The sequence below is a fragment of the Aedes albopictus genome, chromosome 1 (genome assembly GCF_035046485.1).
Source record: "Aedes albopictus strain Foshan chromosome 1, AalbF5, whole genome shotgun sequence".
Taxonomy (NCBI): domain Eukaryota; kingdom Metazoa; phylum Arthropoda; class Insecta; order Diptera; family Culicidae; genus Aedes; species Aedes albopictus.
This window is the reverse complement of record NC_085136.1, coordinates 135,149,303-135,171,146: the sequence shown is the minus strand read 5'-3', so window position 1 is coordinate 135,171,146 and position 21,844 is coordinate 135,149,303. Positions and strand designations below refer to the sequence as shown.

At 42.4% G+C, this 21,844-nt stretch overlaps 1 protein-coding gene and 3 long non-coding RNA genes across 4 annotated transcripts; all 4 read left to right on the top strand.

The window, feature by feature from the left end:
* Positions 1 to 7,598: 7,598 nt before the first annotated feature.
* Positions 7,599 to 8,855, top strand: LOC109429196 (uncharacterized). Its single transcript, XR_002134669.3, has 3 exons — positions 7,599 to 7,904; positions 7,963 to 8,251; positions 8,315 to 8,855. It is a non-coding gene; the product is annotated as an uncharacterized LOC109429196 (long non-coding RNA).
* Positions 8,856 to 10,286: 1,431 nt separating this feature from the next.
* Positions 10,287 to 12,043, top strand: LOC109429258 (uncharacterized). Its single transcript, XR_002134676.3, has 3 exons — positions 10,287 to 10,598; positions 10,657 to 10,945; positions 11,009 to 12,043. It is a non-coding gene; the product is annotated as an uncharacterized LOC109429258 (long non-coding RNA).
* Positions 12,044 to 18,651: 6,608 nt separating this feature from the next.
* Positions 18,652 to 19,752, top strand: LOC134285680 (uncharacterized). The gene is made up of 2 exons (XR_009996535.1): positions 18,652 to 18,940; positions 19,009 to 19,752. It is a non-coding gene; the product is annotated as an uncharacterized LOC134285680 (long non-coding RNA).
* A 591-nt stretch (positions 19,753 to 20,343) lies between these two features.
* LOC109415625 (proteasome subunit alpha type-7-1) lies at positions 20,344 to 21,457 on the top strand. Its single transcript, XM_019689525.3, has 2 exons — positions 20,344 to 20,597; positions 20,689 to 21,457. The coding sequence occupies exons 1-2, from the start codon at positions 20,496 to 20,498 to the stop codon at positions 21,334 to 21,336; spliced, it is 750 nt and encodes a 249-aa protein (XP_019545070.1). The 5' UTR covers positions 20,344 to 20,495; the 3' UTR covers positions 21,337 to 21,457.
* The last annotated feature ends 387 nt before the right edge of the window (positions 21,458 to 21,844 follow it).

Here is a 21,844-nt window from a genome sequence, read left to right as displayed (position 1 = left end):
TTTTTCTCTCTATCTCTCTCAACCCCTACATTCTCCCCCTGTCCTACTCTCTAATTGTTTTAAAAATTCAAAAAGTAAGAATAAAAAATGTATGACTTTCTACCAACATTATAAACCTGCATTTATTGAAGCACAACCCGGATAAAAACTAACCATAGGGTGTTTGGTGAAAACCATTCCTGCACCATACAGTGTACCAGCTACAATAATGTATATTGTAATGAAATGGTTCGCTAAAAGCTTCGTACGTTGTAGCTACTATACATTTACATTCGATTTTTATGTAACAATTTATTATACTGTTTTTCTTACGTTTGAACCATTCACTTTTTCGAAACATTATTTTTCCGTACATTTTTAATTATTTATTCAGTTTTAGATTTTTGCCGTGCTTTATTTTGTTGATGTTTGTGACTTTTTTGATGCAAAGGAAAGGAAAGAAAAAAGTGAATAAGTAGAAACAACAATTTAAAGTCAATACAATGTTTAAATAAGTAGTAAACCAGAACTGCAGATCCAAGAGATATGGTGGGCTAGGTATGTAAAGTGCGATGAGAGGAATACGATTGACGAACTTTATCTTTTTGACGTAGAGCCATCTTAAACATATGGGCTGGACTGCCCAACAAACATTTTTGCTTAACAAGAGTTGAACAAACGGCTCTCGTGCATATTTTCACTTAAGAAACTGCTATTCTACTACTTCTGTTTCTTGGGTGAATACTGAAAGAAATTCTAATATAGGTTCGATTTTTAACCTAACTTATACTTAAATTGAACTCGACAGTTTTCTCATGAGTTGTTATATATTTCCCCGTGTATTTGGTCAAATTGGAGCCTCAATATTGCAATAACGGTTCAGCACGCTGTAATGATACTTATGTATCTCGTCACCTACTTCATGCAACTACATTAGTGGTCTAATAATACTTAGCGCGCTTGGCATAGTTCCATCATGCCGCTCAAAGTGTTGCCACAAATAATGCTTAGTTTGCGAAACCCAGTTATCTGGCTGGTGGGGCATGGGAGCCTAAGCTTCAACTGTTAATGCAATCAGAGACTACTCAGACCTCGACTCAGACTTAGACGTGGGCAACCCAATATATCCAAAACGCTCTGGAGAATTTCCAAAGCGCATTCTCATAATGCTAGTAAGCCTAAGACGCCATTAACAGGAGGAAAATGACAAGATAATATAACATTATATGGTTTATGTTATGTAAAACAATACAACATAACATAAGAGAACCATCCCCAAACCATTCAATTAAATGTATAACCAGTAGTGAAATTACATATCAAAACAATATATTAACAGTACATTTTATTGTTTGAAACCATACGTGTACCATACAATGTACGGTTTATTAAAACCCACGTATCAGAATTTAACAATTCATTTACAATCTAATGTATGGTTTTGCAAAAAAATATATATGGAGAAAAATATTTTTTTATATTGTTACGATACTTAACAACCCGTATAGTATATTGTAAAAATCTTATTTACAATTTACTGTATGGTGTCTTACATTACATTATATTGTTTTTGTATTTTTATTTTTACAGTGGTATTGTAAAAATATGGCTTTAAATAGTACTGTTACAATACAACGTTCGGTTTTTCTACTGTATTTTTTATTCGGGAACTTATAATTGATTTCGTTAGAAAACAAAAGTAATAAAATAGATCATCATCATTGCATTTTCTTAATTCCAACCAATTTGTTCGACACCTTGATTAAATCTTTTTATATTTATTTTAAACCTTGGCCACATTGGCATTGTTATGCAAATCTTTTATAAGCTTTTTGCGACCTTTGGGTAAGTTAGCTGTCCAAAAAGCCCATTTGTTATTCAGATCCTTTGAAGTAAGCTTTTCATCATGATCATCATTCTCCATCACCATCATTATCATGCTACTTATTCTTCATTCGTCATTTCTCATACTTCACCTTACATCCTGCATCCTCCATTTTACATCATTCATCAACATCATAATCATCATCATCCTTCATTCTTCATCCTGCGTCCATCACCCTTCATCCTTCAACCATTATCCTGCATACTTCATTACCATTATCATAATCATCATCATCCTTCATCTTTCATCATCCTTTATCCTAATACTTCAGCCTGCATCATCATCACGACCATTCTACATCCTTTATCCTTTATCCTTCATCTTACATCCTATATCCTTCATACTTCATCCAACATCTTTCCTTTATCTTTCATCTTTCATCTTACATCGTATATCCTTCTTCCTTCGTCCTAAATCTTTCTTCCTTCATCCTATATTCTTCATCCTTCATCTTCATCATCATTATCATGCCGTATCATTCATCTGAATCATCATCATCCTTCATCCTACATCATATATCCTTCATTCTTCATCCTACATCCTTCTTCCTTCATCATACATTCTTCATCCTTCATCCTACAACATAAATTCTTTATCCTTCATCTTACATCCTATATCCTTCATACTTCATCCAACATCTTTCCTTTATCTTTCATCTTACATCGTATATCCTTCTTCCTTCGTCCTAAATCTTTCTTCCTTCATCCTATATTCTTCATCCTTCATCTTCATCATCATTATCATGCCGTATCATTCATCTGAATCATCATCATCCTTCATCCTACATCATATATCCTTCATTCTTCATCCTACATCCTTCTTCCTTCATCATACATTCTTCATCCTTCATCCTACAACATAAATTCTTTATCCTTCATCCATTCATTATCATAATCATATTCATTATCATCATTATCATCATCATACACCCTACATCCTACATTCTTCATCACTCATCCCAGCACATTTCATCCTACATCCTTTATACTTCATCCTTCATGTTTCATCTTTCATCATCCTTCATCCTACATACTTCATCCTTCATCGTCATCGCCATTATTCTACATCCTTTATCCTTTATCCTTCATCTTACGTCCTATATCCTTCATACTTCATCCAACATCTTTCCTTTATGAAAGCATCTTTCATCCTACATCCTATATCTTACTTTCTTCATCCTTCATCCTACATACTTCTTCCTTCATCATACATTCATTATCATCATCATCGCCATAATTCTACATCCTTTATCCTTCATCTCACATCCTGTATTCTTCATACTTCATCTAACAACTTTCCTCTATCTTTCACCCTACATCATATATCCTTCCTTCTTCATCCTACATCTATCTTCCTTCATCATACATTCTTCATCCTTCATCATACAACATTAATTCTTTATCCTTAATCTTTCATCCTTCATACTTCATGCTACATCAATCATTCTTTATCCTCTTCATCTTCCACTCACATCATCATCACCGCATCCTGTATCCTTCATATTTCATCATCGTAATCATCATAATCATTATAATCATCACCATTTTCCTTAATCCTACATTCTTCATCTTATATGTATCCTTCATACTTCATCTAACAACTTTCCTCTATCTTTCATCCTACATCATATATCCTTCCTTCTTCATCTTACTTCCTTCATCATACATTCATCATCCTTCATCCTACAACATTAATTCTTTATCCTTCATGCTACATCATCCATTCTTTATACTCTTCATCTTCCATCCACATCATCATCACCAGCATCCTGTATCCTTCATACTTCATCAACATAATCATCATAATCATTATCATCATCATCATTTTCCTTAATCCTACATCCTACATTATTCATCTTATATCCTTCAGTCTTCATCCTACATCTTTCTTCCTTCATCCTACATTCTTCATCCTTGATCATCACCATCATCGCCATTATTCTACATCCTTTATCTTTTTTTTTGTTTTTATTTATGTGTATTTTAATTAGTTGATAATTCTACACTCGTACATCCTTTATCCTTTATCTCACATCCTGTACCCTTCTACTTCATCCAACAACTTTCCTCTATCTTTCATCCTACATCATATATTCTTCATTCTTCATCCTACATCTATTTTCTTTCATCCTACATTTTTCATCCTTCATCATCATCACCACCATTATTCTACATCCTTTATCCTTTATCCTTCATGTTACATCCTATATCCTTCATACTTCATCATCATAATCATTTTCATCATCATCATCATCATCCTTCATACCTCATCCAACATCTTTTCTTTATTTTTCATCTTTAATCTTTCATCCTACATCCTATATCTTTCTTTCTTCCTTCATCCTACATCATCATCATTATCATCGCCATCATTCTACATCCTTTATCCTTTATCCTTCATCTTACATCCTATATCCTCCATACTTCATCATCATAATCACCATAATCTTTATCATCATCATCATCATCATTCTTAAGCCTTCATCCTACATTCATTTCATTTATTTAGTTCACATCAAATTCATGATAATACTGAATCAACAATTTGCCGCCATAATACTCGATTTGCAGCTGCAGCTCTCCATCCTCGGTCACGCCCAACACTCGCCAGATCACGCTCCACCTGGTCCGCCCATCGTGCTCTCTGCGCTCCACGCCTTCTTGTGCCAACCGGATCAGTTGCAAACACCAGCTTTGCAGGGTTGTTGTCCGGCATTCTTGCAACATGCCCTGCCCACCGTATCCTTCCGGCTTTGGCCACCTTCTGGATGCTGGGTTCGCCGTAAAGTGCAACGAGCTCGTGGTTCATTCTTCTCCGCCACACACCGTTCTCCTGCACACCGCCGAAGATCGTCCTTAGCACCCGTCGCTCGAAAACTCCGAGTGCTTGCAGGTCCTCCTCGAGCATCGTCCATGTCTCGTGTCCGTAGAGAACCACCGGTCTTATTAACGTCTTGTACATGGTACATTTGGTGCGGGGGTGAATCTTTTTTGACCGCAGTTTCTTCTGGAGCCCATAGTAGGCACGACTTCCACTGATGATGCGCCTTCGTACTTCACGGCTCACGTTATTGTCAGCCGTTAGCAAGGAACCGAGGTAGACGAATTCTTCTACCACCTCGAAAGTATCCCCGTCTATCGTAACATTGCTGCCAAGGCTTGTCCTGTCTCGCTCAGTCCCACCTACCAGCATGTACTTTGTCTTAGCCGCATTCACCACCAGTCCGACCTTTGCTGCTTCACGTTTCAGGCGGGTGTACAGTTCTGCCACGGTTCCAAATGTTCTGGCAATAATATCCATGTCATCCGCAAAACAGACAAATTGGCTGGATTTCGTGAAGATCGTACCCCGGCTGTTGAGCCCGGCTCGTCGCATAACACCTTCCAGGGCGATGTTGAATAGTAGGCAGGAAAGTCCATCACCTTGTCGTAGTCCCCGTCGAGATTCAAATGAACTGGATAGCTCACCCGAAATCCTTACGCTGTTCTGCACACCGTCCATCGTTGCTCTTATCAGTCTAGTCAGCTTCCCGGGAAAGCTGTTCTCGTCCATAATTTTCCATAGCTCTGTGCGGTCGATACTGTCGTACGCCGCTTTGAAGTCGATGAACAGGTGGTGCGTTGGGACCTGGTATTCACGGCATTTCTGGAGGATTTGCCGTACGGTGAAGATCTGGTCCGTTGTCGACCGGCCGTCGATGAAACCGGCTTGGTAACTTCCCACGAACTCATTTACTTTAGGTGAAAGACGACGGAAGATGATCTGGGATTGCACTTTGTAGGCGGCATTCAAAACGGTGATCGCTCGAAAGTTCTCACACATTAACTTGTCGCCTTTCTTGTGGATGGGACAGATTATCCCTTCCTTCCACTCCTCCGGTAGCTGTTCGGTTTCCCAGATCTTGACTACTAACTGGTGCAGACAGGTGGCCAACTTTTCCGGGCCCATCTTGATGAGTTCTGCTGCGATACCGTCCTTACCAGCCGCTTTGTTGTTTTTGAGCTGGTGGATGGCATCCTTAACTTCCCTCAGCGTGGGAGTTGGTTCGTTCCCGTCCTCTGCTGCACCAACATAGTCATTTCCTCCGCTGCCTTGGTCCTCCGTGCCTACATTCTCTTCGCCATTCAGGTGCTCGTCGAAGTGCTGCTTCCACCTTTCGATCACCTCACGTTTGTCCGTCAGGAGGCTCCCTTCCTTATCCCTGCATATTTCGGCTTGCGGCACGTAGCCTTTGCGGGATGCGTTGAGCTTCTGGTAGAACTTGCGTGTTTCCTGTGAACGGCACAGCAGTTCCATTTCCTCGCACTCCGCTTCTTCCAGGCGGCGCTTTTTCTCCCGGAAGAGACGGGTCTGCTGCTTCCGCTTCTGTCTGTATCGCTCCACATTCTGTCGGGTTCCATGCTGTAGCATTACCGCCCGCGCTGCATCCTTCTCCTCCAGAACCGCTCTGCACACCTCGTCGAACCAATCGTTTCGTCGACTCCGTTCTACGTACCCGATTGTGCTCTCGGCTGCGTTGTTGATGGCTGCTTTCACTGTACTCCAGCAGTCCTCTAGAGGGGCCACATCGAGCACACCCTCGTCCGGCAACGCTGCCTCGAGATTCTGCGCGTATGCGGTGGCGACATCGGGTTGCTTCAGTCGCTCTAGATCGTACCGGGGCGGCCGCCGGTAATGTACGTTGTTAATAACGGAGAGTTTTGGGCGCAGTTTAACCATCACCAGGTAGTGATCGGAGTCGATATTAGCGCCACGATAGGTCCTGACGTCGATAATGTCGGAGAAGTGCCGTCCATCAATCAGAACGTGGTCGATTTGCGATTCCGTTTGTTGTGGTGATCTCCAGGTGTAACGATAGGGGAGGCTGTGCTGGAAGAAGGTGCTACGAATGGCCATGTTCTTGGAGGCGGCGAAATCGATGAGGCGTAGGCCATTTTCGTTCGTCAGCTGGTGGGCGCTGAACTTTCCAATCGTCGGTCTGAATTCCTCCTGCTGGCCTACCTGAGCGTTTAGATCCCCTATGATGATCTTGACGTCGTGGTTTGGGCAGCGGTCGTACTCGCGTTCGAGCTGCGCGTAAAATGCGTCTTTGTCATCATCAGTGCTTCCGGAGTGAGGGCTGTGCACGTTTATTATGCTAATGTTGAAGAATCGGCCCTTGATTCTCAACCTGCACATTCTTTCGTCGATCGGCCACCAACCGATCACGCGCCTCTGCATGTCGCCCATCACTATAAAAGCTGTTCCCAGCTCACGTGTGTTGCCGCAACTCTGGTAGATGGTATGATTACCTCTAAACGTTCGCACCATAGATCCTGTCCAACACACCTCCTGCAGCGCTACGATTCCGAACCCGCGGTCCTTCAGTATATCGGCGAGTATGCGGGTGCTCCCGATGAAGTTGAGAGATCTGCAGTTCCACGTACCGAGCTTCCAATCGCAAGTCCCTTTTCGTCGCTGTGGTCGTCGCCATTGGTATCGGTTCGCATTCTTCTCTTGTTGATTTTCCGGTGCTAGTCTTTTTTACGGCTGGCTCGCAGGGCCTGACACCAACCCACTAACCCAGGGAGCTGGGCTTACCTTCCCGGAAGCTACGGGTTCTGCATTGGCATTTCCTCCAACTACAGTGCTAAATAGCTAGGCTCGAGCGCCAGTCTTCGCCGGGGGTGGTGTTTTTAATGGGCGCCCAGGAGATAATATTTTACCTGAGCTTCCACCCCCATCCTTCATCCTACACGAAAAATATTTCAATTATTATATTCATTACAATCGCCTTTTACAATCTATAATACCGACCCTTATAACAATCATGAGATTCCCTAATCTAATTTATTATGATACCACAATATTGCCATAAGCAAAACTTATACTTTTCATGTGTTTTAGTTAATGGCCAAAAAGTATTAGGATTAGCTTATACTTTGCATAAGATTGCAGTTTTGAAAATATTTCCCGCCAAGAGACAGCATCGTAAACAAGACGAGTGAATTGAAAACGCAAACTTTTTCCCAGAAACATCCTTATAAACTAACTTTATCAGGTAATTTGCTTTTTTATTAATTCTCAACTAGAAAAGAATGATCAATAATTTCGAGAAGTTCCAGATCCCCATCGAAATCGGGCTCCCGGTCCGAGTAAGGTTCGAGAAGTCGCTGCCGTTTACGTTTTTCAGTCCAGACACAGCAGATGCCGCAGTAGCAGCTCAAGAAAACCGCTGCAGCCGATCCGGTTCCTGGTCAAAATCTAGCAATCTCTAAGGATCGTTAGTTGTTGCGATTTGGAGGAGCAAGTGGACAGCATCGAAAGACCCATGAAAACCGATCGCCAAGGATAAAACCTGAAGTGGAATGCGTTCGAGGAAAAGAATCCGCAAGCACCAGGAGGCGGGTAAGATATTTCGAGATATTTGCTAGGATGAACTGTTAACAATAATGAATTTCTCATTTTTAGTTGCGACTTCTAAACGATCTCATGTTGGCGCACAAAACCGGAACTCGTCTCAAATGAAATCCCGAGCGGAGCGACATCGACTCGATCAAGGATAACGTCGCTGGTAGCTCGGCTGGGTCAACAATGAGTCGTTGGAATAGGTACCGTACCTAAAGCCTGCCGTAACCAAATACATTCGCTGAATCTCGATCCGAAGAGTTATCTCGATGTTATTCAATTCAGTGGTTTAAATGATGAATAAATTAATTACAAAAATATATGTGTTTGTTCTTGATTATACTAACTGAAGGAAGAAAAAGAAGGAGGGACATTCAAAACCTAAATATGTAATAGGTTTTATTAGTTGCAACACATTCATAATATTAAAACTCTAATAACAATCATTAGCGGTACTGATTGTCTGTATTAGGTTTACCTTATACTTTTTATTTCTGGTATCTTATATAATTCATTACATTCATTCATATGGTTCATTAGGTAAACGAAATGGCAAAAATTTATAACATTTTCTTATAAATTCTATAATGATTTTTCTTTTCGTGTACATTCTACATCTTATATCCTTCAGTCTTCATCCTAAATCTTTCTTCCTTCATCCTAGATTCTTCATCCTTGATCATCATCATCATCGCCATCATTCTACATTCTTTATCTTTCATCTCACATCCTGTATCCTTCATACTTCTTCCAACAACTTTCCTCTATCTTTCATCCTACATCATATATCCTTCTTTCTTCATCCTACATCTTTCTTCCTTCATCCTGCATTTTTCATTCTCATCATCATCACCATCATTTTACATTCTTTATCCTTTATCCTTCATCTTCCTTTCTACATCTTCCACCCTACATTATCATCATAAACATCCTTCAACATAAATTCACTTGACTGTCGCAGCTTACCCTCCCGGGAAAATTCGCTGTTAGCTTACCCTCTCGGGGGAATTCGCTTTACTGTAGCAACTTACCCTCTCGGGGGAATTCGCTTTACTGTTGCAGCTTACCCTCTCGGGGGAATTCGCTGTTAGCTTACCCTCTCGGGGGAATTCGCTTTACTGTTGCAGCTTACCCTCTCGGGGGAATTCGCTGTTAGCTTACCCTCTCGGGGGAATTCGCTTTACTGTTGCAGCTTACCCTCTCGGAGGAATTTGCTGTTAGCTTACCCTCTCGGGGGAATTCGCTTTACTGTTGCAGCTTACCCTCTCGGGGGAATTCGCTGTTAGCTTACCCTCTCGGGGGAATTCGCTGTTAGCTTACCCTCTCGGGGGAATTCGCTTTACTGTTGCAGCTTACCCTCTCGGGGGAATTCGGTTTACTGTTGCAGCTTACCCTCTCGGGGGAATAGGTTCCTAAAGTCCTATCGAGTTTCTTGTTTTAAACCACAATATATGGTTCAAGAGTACATATTTACTCAATTTTTGACGTTTTTATTAACCGTAGTTGAAAATATATAATTTTTATTTTTTTAGCCTTTTGTCTCGTCCCTAGCTTATAATACATACATTGAGTAATTTTTTTTCACCGTGTATGTCAGATAGGAACATTTTTGAAATCCCAGTGCGAAAAATGTCGAGCTCAGTCACACAAGGTAGACCTCAAATGTCAAAGTAGAACTATTTACCATTTTACTTATTTCGAATTTTCTCATTATTCCTTTGTTTTTCAAGTTCGAGTAAAGTACAATTTCGATTAGAATACCATGCTTGATCGTATTATTCAATATAAGCGAGATTTCGTCTTTAATTTTAGGACCCTATTCACTGTTAGCTTACCCTCTCGGGGGAATTCGCTTTTCTGTTGCCAATTATTTCATTTCTGCCGCTCTTCTTCGGTAATTACAACTAATAAAGCCTTGAACCAAACTACATACACATATACACAAGTTCACCAAAAACATGAAGGACTTTTTCTATGTGTTCTTTATACATAGAATGTACCAACCCCACTCCATCCTGTTACAACGGGCCATTCGGTCTTACACGAAAAATATTTCAATTATTATATTCATTACAATCGCCTTTTACAATCTATAATACCGACCCTTATAACAATCATGAGATTCCCTAATCTAATTTATTATGATACCACAATATTGCCATAAGCAAAACTTATACTTTTCATGTGTTTTAGTTAATGGCCAAAAAGTATTAGGATTAGCTTATACTTTGCATAAGATTGCAGTTTTGAAAATATTTCCCGCCAAGAGACAGCATCGTAAACAAGACGAGTGAATTGAAAACGCAAACTTTTTCCCAGAAACATCCTTATAAACTAACTTTATCAGGTAATTTGCTTTTTTATTAATTCTCAACTAGAAAAGAATGATCAATAATTTCGAGAAGTTCCAGATCCCCATCGAAATCGGGCTCCCGGTCCGAGTAAGGTTCGAGAAGTCGCTGCCGTTTACGTTTTTCAGTCCAGACACAGCAGATGCCGCAGTAGCAGCTCAAGAAAACCGCTGCAGCCGATCCGGTTCCTGGTCAAAATCTAGCAATCTCTAAGGATCGTTAGTTGTTGCGATTTGGAGGAGCAAGTGGACAGCATCGAAAGACCCATGAAAACCGATCGCCAAGGATAAAACCTGAAGTGGAATGCGTTCGAGGAAAAGAATCCGCAAGCACCAGGAGGCGGGTAAGATATTTCGAGATATTTGCTAGGATGAACTGTTAACAATAATGAATTTCTCATTTTTAGTTGCGACTTCTAAACGATCTCATGTTGGCGCACAAAACCGGAACTCGTCTCAAATGAAATCCCGAGCGGAGCGACATCGACTCGATCAAGGATAACGTCGCTGGTAGCTCGGCTGGGTCAACAATGAGTCGTTGGAATAGGTACCGTACCTAAAGCCTGCCGTAACCAAATACATTCGCTGAATCTCGATCCGAAGAGTTATCTCGATGTTATTCAATTCAGTGGTTTAAATGATGAATAAATTAATTACAAAAATATATGTGTTTGTTCTTGATTATACTAACTGAAGGAAGAAAAAGAAGGAGGGACATTCAAAACCTAAATATGTAATAGGTTTTATTAGTTGCAACACATTCATAATATTAAAACTCTAATAACAATCATTAGCGGTACTGATTGTCTGTATTAGGTTTACCTTATACTTTTTATTTCTGGTATCTTATATAATTCATTACATTCATTCATATGGTTCATTAGGTAAACGAAATGGCAAAAATTTATAACATTTTCTTATAAATTCTATAATGATTTTTCTTTTCGTGTACACCTACAAACCACCGAAAACTAACACAATGCTCCAAATGAAAACGAAGCTGCAAATCCTGTCATCTCCATCCACTATCCACATGCAAATTATAATAGTGGGCCAAATAATTGCCAACATCTCCTATCCAGAGAACATCCAGCGACCACTCGGTGACCGACCGCTACCAAAGTCACGCCATGAAACCAATGCCTAAATTCGGTATGAAAAAAAAATATAAAGAAAACCGTTCACCAGCCCATCAAGCAGCAAATGACAAATAAACTATCATAGCAGGACGGAACCGCAACCCGTTACTGTCTTATCGACCAGACCAGCTCCGTCAATCAACAAACAAATCCAAACAAAACTAAAATCACCCGTACTGCACCGACTGCACCAGCCCCACACGCCGCCGGCTCATACCTGCAGCTACGGAAGCCAAACACTGGATGGAGTCCACAACACAAACGGACACCCTGTCCCGCTTTCAGTCGCCGCCACTTCTCCTTCTCGAAGCCACAAAACCACAACACGGGAGCTTACCTACCGGCTGTGCCATTGTAGTGTCTGGAGGAACACTTCCGAGCACACCAGCCGAATCCTGCAGCCAAACGCACGCTAACGAGGAGGAGCGATACACTGAGAAACCAAAGTGCTCTTTAAAGAGTAAAAAAGTACCCTTTTCGAGAGTAACTAGGTGAACTCATAATAAGAGTAAACGGCCTTTACTCTTTAAAGGGTAAACCGCTTGTACGTCAAATAAACGAGTGATTTTTACCCTTTTTCTGGTATGATCTGAAATTATGAAAAGAGTAAAATTGACCCTCTTTATCATTTTATGGGGACTTAGTAATAAATAATTAAATTTTTAAATGCAAAAATTGAATGACAAACAACGCACAAAAGATAGTTCTAGCGAAATATTTATTCATTCCTGTTATTTTACTTCTTAATTATATATGTGGGTTTTGCCAAAGAGCCGCGGATAACCTTTCTTCCAGCATCTGGTTGATTGAATCCTGTACCCAACTTTGATCCAGGTGGAGGCTCGAGCGAAGGTCCAGAATCACATTCGGAGCTGTCGGCATCCTATGAAATAATCAAATTTCCCATTAGTTCGTCACTTTAAAACACAGTTGTATAAATATTTAGTTGAACTTACCCGCAAAAATCAGCAAATCACAAGCATCATATTTAGACGCACCTCGAAAATGTTTAACAAATTTTTCACTCATCACAGAGTACACGGTCGGAATTCGAAGAAGGGAAAAAATTACTCTTTTTCAAAAATTGACAAGTACCCTTTATTTTGACAGCTTCATATACTAGGAAAAAGAGGGTACTTTTTACACCTTAAAGGGTAATGCCGGATTCGCAGTGTACCTTCTCGCACAAAATGCTTTACAAGACTGACGTTTCATTTCATGTTGATCGTTTGCTTTGTTTTTCCGGTGATACATCACCGCAACTGACGCTATATGCCCTATTAATCTTTTTCTCTCTATCTCTCTCAACCCCTACATAGAGCTTGCTGACGTTTATTCACCTTTCTCTTTCAAACATGCAGGCGGAATAGGATTTGTTGTCATCAGGAAAGGTTTCCCGATGAAAACAAATCCTATCCCACCTGCAAGCTTGAAAGAGAGAGGTGAATAAACGTCAGCAAACTCTATAGGTGAGTTTTAAAGCTAGTCCCTGATGGAGCCGGGGGAAGGCCTGTCTTGATCCTACCAGCTGTCGCTACCATGGTGCTTTCTGCACGACCGATAATTCCTCCTAACGTTGGCTCGCTTCCTGATTGCCCTAACGAAATACCTGTCATTGCGTCTTCCAAAACTCCCTGATTACTAGGAGGCCTTTGATTACTGCCGTGCCTAACTGGTGTAGTTCCGGTCGTACTAAATGTCCGTAGATTAAAGTTGTTGACAAAACGCAATCTGAGTTATTTTTTTTCGTGTCACGAATTCCAAGACGTTGATCGGTCCGGTAGATCCGTAGTACAAATCCGTGACCGTTACGCTGAAGCTACCAACAGGTTAATGGGTCCAGATATCGCGGAAAAAGTGTAGAAAAGTGTCGGATCGAAGCGACACAGTGTGAACTGCGTTTTGTGATTTGAAATTCCCCTCGCCGGCAGATGAGATTGCTGCAGTTGTTTAGCAGCAGGAAGAAACTTTTTTTTGGGGAAAGTGCCGTTGGTGGAAAGTTAAGCCAACCAAAGAGATGTACGGACGTCGTGAGTGAATTTGATTGGTTTGATCGAGGAGGAGCCCCGGGTGGAAGCTGCGCCAATTGTTGTGTCGAAACGTTCTCCATATTTTTCCCTCTTTTGTGGATGCTGGTTGAGTAGTTAGACTTCATGGACGATTGTGAATTGTGAAGTACGTTTGTGTGAAGGGAAGGTAGCTGCTACGAAGATAAGTGCACAGTGGTCAAAAAGGTCAATTTTGTGTGACAAATTGTGAGCGTTGTGAAATGGCAGAAACCAAAATAACGTTCGATCGGTTGAACGACACCAACTGGTCGACGTGGCGGTTTAGAATGGAGCTAATGCTGATGAGGGAAGACTTGTGGACGATGGTCAAGGATCCTAAACCAGAATCAGCAGATGTAACATCAGCGTGGACCAGGAAAGACGAGAAGGCTCGGGCAGTTATTGGATTAGCACTGGAAGACAACCAGCTGGTACATATCATGGAAGCTTCTACTGCGAAGGAAATGTGGGAAAAGCTTAGGGGCTACCATGAACGTGGCTCGTTGTCTAACAAGATCCACATACTGCGAAAATTGTGTTCGATGCGGCTTGAAGAAGGAGGGAATATGTCTAAACATCTGACCGAAGCTTCGGAGCTTGTTCATCGCTTAGCACGCTTAGGAGAGTCGCTGAAAGAGCATTTGGTTGTAGCGATTGTTTTGTCGAGTGTACCAGAATCCTACAACCCGCTCGTTACCGCTCTGGAAGGTCGTCCGGAAGAAGATCTTAAGCTAGACTACGTAAAGGGAAAACTACTGGACGAATGGCGGCGAAAGACTGAGAATTGTGTTCCGGAGAATGGAAGAGACAACGACCATGAAAAAGCTATGAAGTCTACGGCACAGATTGGAAATCGGAAAAGTTTTGTTCGTGTATGTTATCACTGTGGGCGCGGAGGCCATTTCCAAAGGAACTGTCCGGTATTGCTGGAGGAGGTGAGGAACAGTATGAAGAAGCATGATCAAGCAAAAACAACAACGTGTAGGCAGCCAGATGCAGCAAGCGATGACGATGAAGATGATGATGGTCGGGCAACACGCCGTGGTGTGTGTTTTACGATGACCACTGAAGGTGATAAATCTACCTTTGAAAAGTGGATTTTAGACACGGGCTGCACAAAGCATATGGCTAATACGACAGCGAACCTTGGCTGGTGGAACCCGTGTGTTGAAGAAGTGGTACTAGCGGATGGAAATAAAGTAAAAGCAAGAGGAAGCGGAGAAGGAAAGATTGTTGGAGTTGGACTGAAAAACGATCCAGTTGAAGTGAAACTGAAGGAGGTCTTATATGTGCCAGGACTGTCACAAAACGTGTTGTCAGTCAGCAGGTTATGGGCCCAGGAGCGTGTTCCACAGCACGTATCGACCGGGAGAAGGATCGGCCGCATAAGTCGCGGAGTCGCAGCACGGGATCCTTGGGCGGATGGATTGGCTGCAACGGAGGACAGGATCCATGGGAATGTTGGCGATACGGGTCAACTGGATGATTGCTGGCTGGTCACCGGACGGAGCTCGAGGATTGTTGTGCGTTGGATCGGATGCAGCTCGGTAGTCGCACCTGTATGAACAGGTTGGCGACAGGAGGAGTGATCCGGAAGACAACATGAAGGTGGAGCTCAGCGATGGACCTGGTCGGAGCTCGAAACTGGTGTAGAGCTGGTGCAAGCGTCGGAGTTGGGCCACTTGCCAAGCGTTGGAGAGAGGAGGAGCTTCGAGCCAGGAGAAGGTGATCGTGGTTCGAAGGTTGCGACGCTAAGGAGGAGTGTTGGAAGTTAGGTAGCGTTGAACGCTCGGGTAGCGTCGAACCTTCAAACCACGATCACCTCCTCCTGGCTCGAAGCTCCTCCTCTCTCCAACGCTTGGCAAGTGGCCCAACTCCGACGCTTGCACCAGCTCTACACCAGTTTCGAGCTCCGACCAGGTCCATCGCTGAGCTCCACCTTCATGTTGTCTTCCGGATCACTCCTCCTGTCGCCAACCTGTTCATACAGGTGCGACTACCGAGCTGCATCCGATCCAACGCACAACAATCCTCGAGCTCCGTCCGGTGACCAGCCAGCAATCATCCAGTTGACCCGTATCGCCAACATTCCCATGGATCCTGTCCTCCGTTGCAGCCAATCCATCCGCCCAAGGATCCCGTGCTGCGACTCCGCGACTTATGCGGCCGATCCTTCTCCCGGTCGATACGTGCTGTGGAACACGCTCCTGGGCCCATAACCTGTTGAAGCTAGTCCACCATGGCCACGCAGGCCATAGCGAGGCTAGCTCCGTCGATGCCTGTTTCTAAATTACAATGAAAATAAAACGCTAGACATCTTCTATCAAACTAGACGGCTGCCGACTGATACCTCAATCAACAACCGCCACACTCTTTATTCATTCCAGGTATATACAATTCGACAATCTTCTTCAATAACAACATACCTACGCCAACAAATCTACCTCGATCCAACACTTCAAACTCGTACCTGAAGGTTCGACGCTACCCGAGCGTTCAACGCTACCTAACTTCCAACAGATTCGTTGCTGGACGGGTCAATCGGCGGAGCCTGCTCCGTCGAGGCTACCATGGTCGAGTTGAATGCTCTCCATTGCCGAACCTTGCTGTTCGAACTCTGCTCGGATGTAACACTCCTGATGTCGTCGTCCTCGCCCTCCTCTTGCGCGATAATCTCCCGCAGACGGAATGATTCGTTCATCACCGTCTCTTCCATTTGCAGCTCTAGTTGTTGAAGTTCCGTCTCCTCTTGCGCCTTCTTCTGCTGCATCAACAACTCTGCTTCCCTGTGTTTCCGCTCTTGTTCTCGCCGCTTAAGTTCTAGGCGCTTCACGGCCAGAGCTTTCTGAGCCTCGAGCTTCTCGAGCTCTAAACGCGCCTTGGCTGCTCTGCTGGAGCAGGAAGAACTCACGCTTTTGGTCTTCTTGTCGGCTAGTTTGACCACCGGTATTTGTGCCGACGGCCGCTGGCACTCTGGACAGGTGAACACCCGGTCGGGCTCGGCGATACTGTCGTTGACGCCCACGCATTTAAAATGCCACCAGGATCCGCACCGTGTCTTTTAGGTGTAATTTAGAGCTGTAAGCTGTTTTTTTAATTAGTTCAGTTTGGTTACAAAAGTTACAAAAACTTACATCGGTCTTCCCAGTTTTTATGCTGACCCCAACAAATAAAGTAATATGTACTCAGAAAATGAGTCAGTAATGAATATCTTCTAACCTCGAACTCAATTTTACCAGTCGAAATTCACTTCCCAAGTGCTTGGCGACGTATCTATCTAAATCAGGCCGAACATGTCTAAAGGTCCTATCTGCAGAAGAGCGGCTCTCTTTGGTTTCCCTCTCTTTCATTAATATCTCAGATGTTTATTTGTATTATGATTGTCTCCTTGCATTGAACGATGGTCAAAACAATCGTCTTTTGATTTGTACTACAAAAGTAGTTGAAAAGTGTACCATTACATTGCAATAATTGAAAGAGAAAGTGAACAAAGAGAGCCTGTCAAATGCAGATAGGACCTATTGAAATGTTTGGCCTGAAATAAGTTAATTTTGGGTAAGTTTTGCTTCATTCGTATTCGCCTAATTACTTACGGTAAGTATTGGTTCAATACAGGAAAAATCTAGTTATAATTTTCACCAATAGAATGCTTCCAACAATTTCACGTGAGCATTTATTTCTGCCAGTCATCAATTTGACATCTTCCCTAGATCCCTCTGTTTAGTTGTCAAATTATCTGTCACGCATTGTCTTCGGTCAAGGGGTATTCGACCATGGGGTTTAAAGAGTCTGCGCAGATAGATCGGCGCACGTCGCAACAAAAGAAAACTGTTTTTGATTCCGAGAAAATATGGGGGGAACAAGTCTCCCCAGGGATCAAGTCTCCTCAGTCTCCCCTACGCATCACATTAACATAAACTTAAAGCAAATTATGGATCGAACAGCAAAAAAAGTATACTTCAGTGAAGCAAAAAAATCCCGGTACGGAATTTTGAAGTTGGCCGTACATCAGCTGAATAATGCGCCAAAAGTGGCTTTTGAGCAGCTTTATTAGATGATAGAGAACCAATTAGCTCTGTTAGCCAGGTTCTATATTCGACTATAGAACCGATTTAATGCCATTTTTACGGCTTATTGGTTACTTGGGCAGTTCTCTATCATATCTGCATCTTCAGTTTTTTGGTATATTTCAGGGGGAATGACACTTCCTTTGCTAACCGGGAAAATCCGTATTTATCCGTTGCTAACCGTCGTTAACCGTGTCTAACTGCTGCTCAGTTAGCAGTGGATAGCGACGGTTAGGAACGGATAAATGCGGATCTTCCGGTTAGAAAAGGATATGTCATTCCCCCATTCCCCTTGGTTTGGAACTGATAAATGCGGATTTTCCGGTTAGAAAAAGATGTCCTTTTCTAACCGGAAAATCTGCTTTTATCTGTTCCTAACCGTCGCTAACCACTGCTAACTGAGCAGCAGTTAGACACGGTTAACGACGGTTAGCAACGAATAAATACGGATTTTACCGGTTAGCAAAGGAAGTGTCATTCCCCCTGCATTCCCCTTGGTATATTTACCGATACATCAATTTTTTCTACCAGGATTTTACAAAAAAGATTATTTGGAACGGCTCAACCATTTAAATACGAAATGGCATTTCACAAACCTTAACATCTCTTTAGAAGGCCAATTGATCGATGATGTAAACGGCACACCACTTGGATTTCACCTTGGTGTCAAAACCTTTTTTTTTTTTGATGATGATTAACCTGGGCTTGTCAGGGGAATATCTGTAAATAAAAAGAAAATCGCGTTAAGTACTGTTCATTTGAATTCCACTAAGAATTCCTTTGACAGATACGTACACTGACAAAATTGCAAAGTTTAAATATATAAAGCTAAGAAACATACTAATTATAAGACTTCTTGAGAATTCGTTTTATGTGTGCCAACATACAAAGTATAATGGAAGCATTATTTATCATGAGGCTCCTTATTATGGTTATGTTTGGGCAAACATAAAAGTTATAATTGTTTTGTTATAGTTAAGAATTATATAATTTCACTTATAATTTCAAAGTTTGGGCTGTCGTGCTCGTGATGCCGCCAAAAGATAGCGTCATCAATTTTGCTACGGAACTGCATCTGAATAGAGGTAAATAATTGAATAAACAGTGACTATTGATTGTTGAATAAATAGTATGTATTTTGCCACCCAACCAGGACCGCTGCACCACCGTTTTAAATGTCTCCCGTAAAAGCAATTTCTATATCAGACTGGATTATCCTCATCGTCAGCCCTACCGCCAACTCGGAAACGGTTCAGCATCTGCAGCTGGTCAAAATAAATCCCAATGTTCGATGATCGTTGGTACCGGAACATCCAGCAGCAACAGCAGTAGGAGCAGTAGGATCGTTGGACCACCGCATGTCTCCCGCAAAAGCCACTTTGACAACAGACTGGATTACCATCACCGCCAGCTCGGAAACGATTAGGCAGCCGCACCTGGAGTGGGTAAACGATGTGAGCCCCAAAATTCCGATTCCGATAATCGTTAGTACCGGATCACCCAGCAGCAACAGTAGAAGCGCCTACACCCGCATGTAATTATCCCGCACCAGCAGCAGCCAGTTCCGGCAGACTTCTGTTGTCCGGATCTCATCAACAACGGTATCAAAGTCGATAAGGGTAGGATCGGAACGTTGGCAGGGGAAATTCAGCGGAGTTGGCACCGAACCGGCAGTTCCAGATCATCAGCAGCAGCTTGAGCAGCAGGAAAGGTCCTAACGGATGCAACAAATTATGCTACATGGTTGTTTTTGGAATGCCTTGGAGTTCACAATGTCGTACGCACAGTACTTCGGCTTTGTTCAATCATTTTGCGGAATTATCCATGGAAATAGTGGAATCTAATCATATTTATTTTCTTTGTTGATTATGGCATAAATAAATTGTTTACAAATTTACTTGTTTACTTATAATATTTATTTCAAAAAATCATAAATATTATGGCGATCCGAGACATACTTATCATAAGCCCCACACATAAATTTTATTTGGCAGAGAAATAAACTTTATTTAATCTCAAATATAAATTTTAAATCTGACTGATCTTATAATTTTTATGTGTCAACGTTATGCTTTTCATTTGAAAGCTCAAATTGCAAAAAATTATGTAGTCTGAAACATAAAACTTATACGGAAAATATCCTCAGTGTATTTCGGCCTCAACTGTAAGGTCGTCTTCAGTGTCTTGTCGAGTCAAGTACAAGACACTGAAGACGACCTTACAGTTGAGGTCGAAATACGTATCTGTCAAAGGATGCAAATTCTTAGTGGAATTCAAAGGAACAGTACTTAACGCGATTTTCTTTTTATTTACTTTTTTTTCTTTTCGCGGTGTATCAATCAATATCAAATATTTAACCTTTGTAGCCCACTGTGTTATGTATGGAACGCAGCCACAAGCCATAAAGTTCGCAGCCATTTATTTGCCCCTTTTCGCCATTCGACGCCACTGCAAATGCATTTGACAGTTCACGACTTCACTCACACACTCACGCACCCAAACGTCCAAACACCAAACAATCGCCAAAAAATTCGGAAAATCATCATCCAGCACCGTCAGCGGCGAAACTGGTCCTGTAGATTTGCGTAGGAAATTCATAATTCCGCTTGTTTTCCGGTGTTGTAAAGCAAACCCTTCGTCATGTCGGCCAGATACGATCGTGCAGTAACGGTTTTCTCCCCGGATGGTCACCTGTTGCAAGTGGAATACGCTCAAGAAGCCGTTCGCAAGGGATCCACTGCGGTAAGTGTTTTTCCCGAATAACCTCAAAAGTTTTTGTGTACAATCTTTTGCTTGTCATTGCATCGGATGGCGATCCGGTTGTGATTTGCAGGTCGGAGTCCGTGGAAAGGATGTGGTCGTTCTTGGAGTTGAAAAGAAATCCGTGGCTAAGCTACAGGAAGAACGAACGGTGAGGAAAATCTGCTTGCTGGACCACCATGTAGTGATGGCTTTTGCCGGACTCACTGCCGACGCTCGTATTCTGATCAACCGGGCCCAAGTGGAATGTCAGAGTCACAAACTGAACGTCGAAGATCCGGTTACGCTGGAGTACATCACCCGGTTCATTGCCGGGCTGAAGCAGAAGTACACCCAGAGCAATGGGCGCCGACCTTTTGGAATATCCTGTCTAATCGGAGGGTTCGATTACGACGGTCAACCCCATCTGTATCAGACGGAACCGTCCGGAATCTACTACGAGTGGAAAGCGAACGCTACGGGGCGAGCGGCGAAAACCGTCCGGGAGTTCCTGGAGAAGTACTACACGCCGGAACAGGTGGAATCCGAGGACGGCGCTATTAAGCTGGCTATTAAAGCGTTACTGGAGGTGGTTCAGTCCGGGCAGAAGAACTTGGAAGTGGCAGTGATGAAACGAAATCAACCGATGCAGATGCTCGACGCGGAAACCATCGAAAAGTATGTGGCGATCATCGAGAAGGAGAAGGAAGAGGAAGCGGAGAAGAAAAAGCAGAAGAAGTAAAAGGTGCGAGGATGTGGGTAAGGATTATGATACTTTTCTTTCATTTGCGGTACGATTAATGATAACCATTATATTGGAATAAATAATTATCTGTTTCGGTTACAGAACTGCAAGGATCACATGTAGGTGGTTTCTCTCGTATTAGTGATAAATGCCGTTCATAATTCTTGGAAAAAAAGTTTAAATGATTCTCTTCACAGAAGCTTGCGCTACTCTATTGTACAAAAAAAAATGTTTTTGTGCAACTAGGTGTGGATATGTACAAAGGGTGACTTAGGGTATTATCGGCAAGTTTGTTCTCTTCTTCATGAGGGTGTTTTGTTGGTCAAATTGCCTGAAACATATAATAAAGATTGGTTGGAACCAATTTGAGGCCAACTTTGAGTTCAATAGGGTCTCTACTCCAATTAGCCTATATGGATCGCCAGTCCGGAGACGGCGGGTTTGATTCCCGTTCCGGTCAGGAAAATTTTCTCGACTCCCTGGGCATAGTGTATCATTGTACTTG

Coding starts and splice junctions, on each gene's coding strand:
- LOC109415625 (XM_019689525.3), top strand. CDS start 20,496: ATGTCGGCCAGATACGATCGTGCAGTAACGGTTTTCTCCCCGGATGGT. Junction 20,598..20,688: donor TTCGCAAGGGATCCACTGCG/GTAAGTGTTTTT, acceptor TGTGATTTGCAG/GTCGGAGTCCGTGGAAAGGA.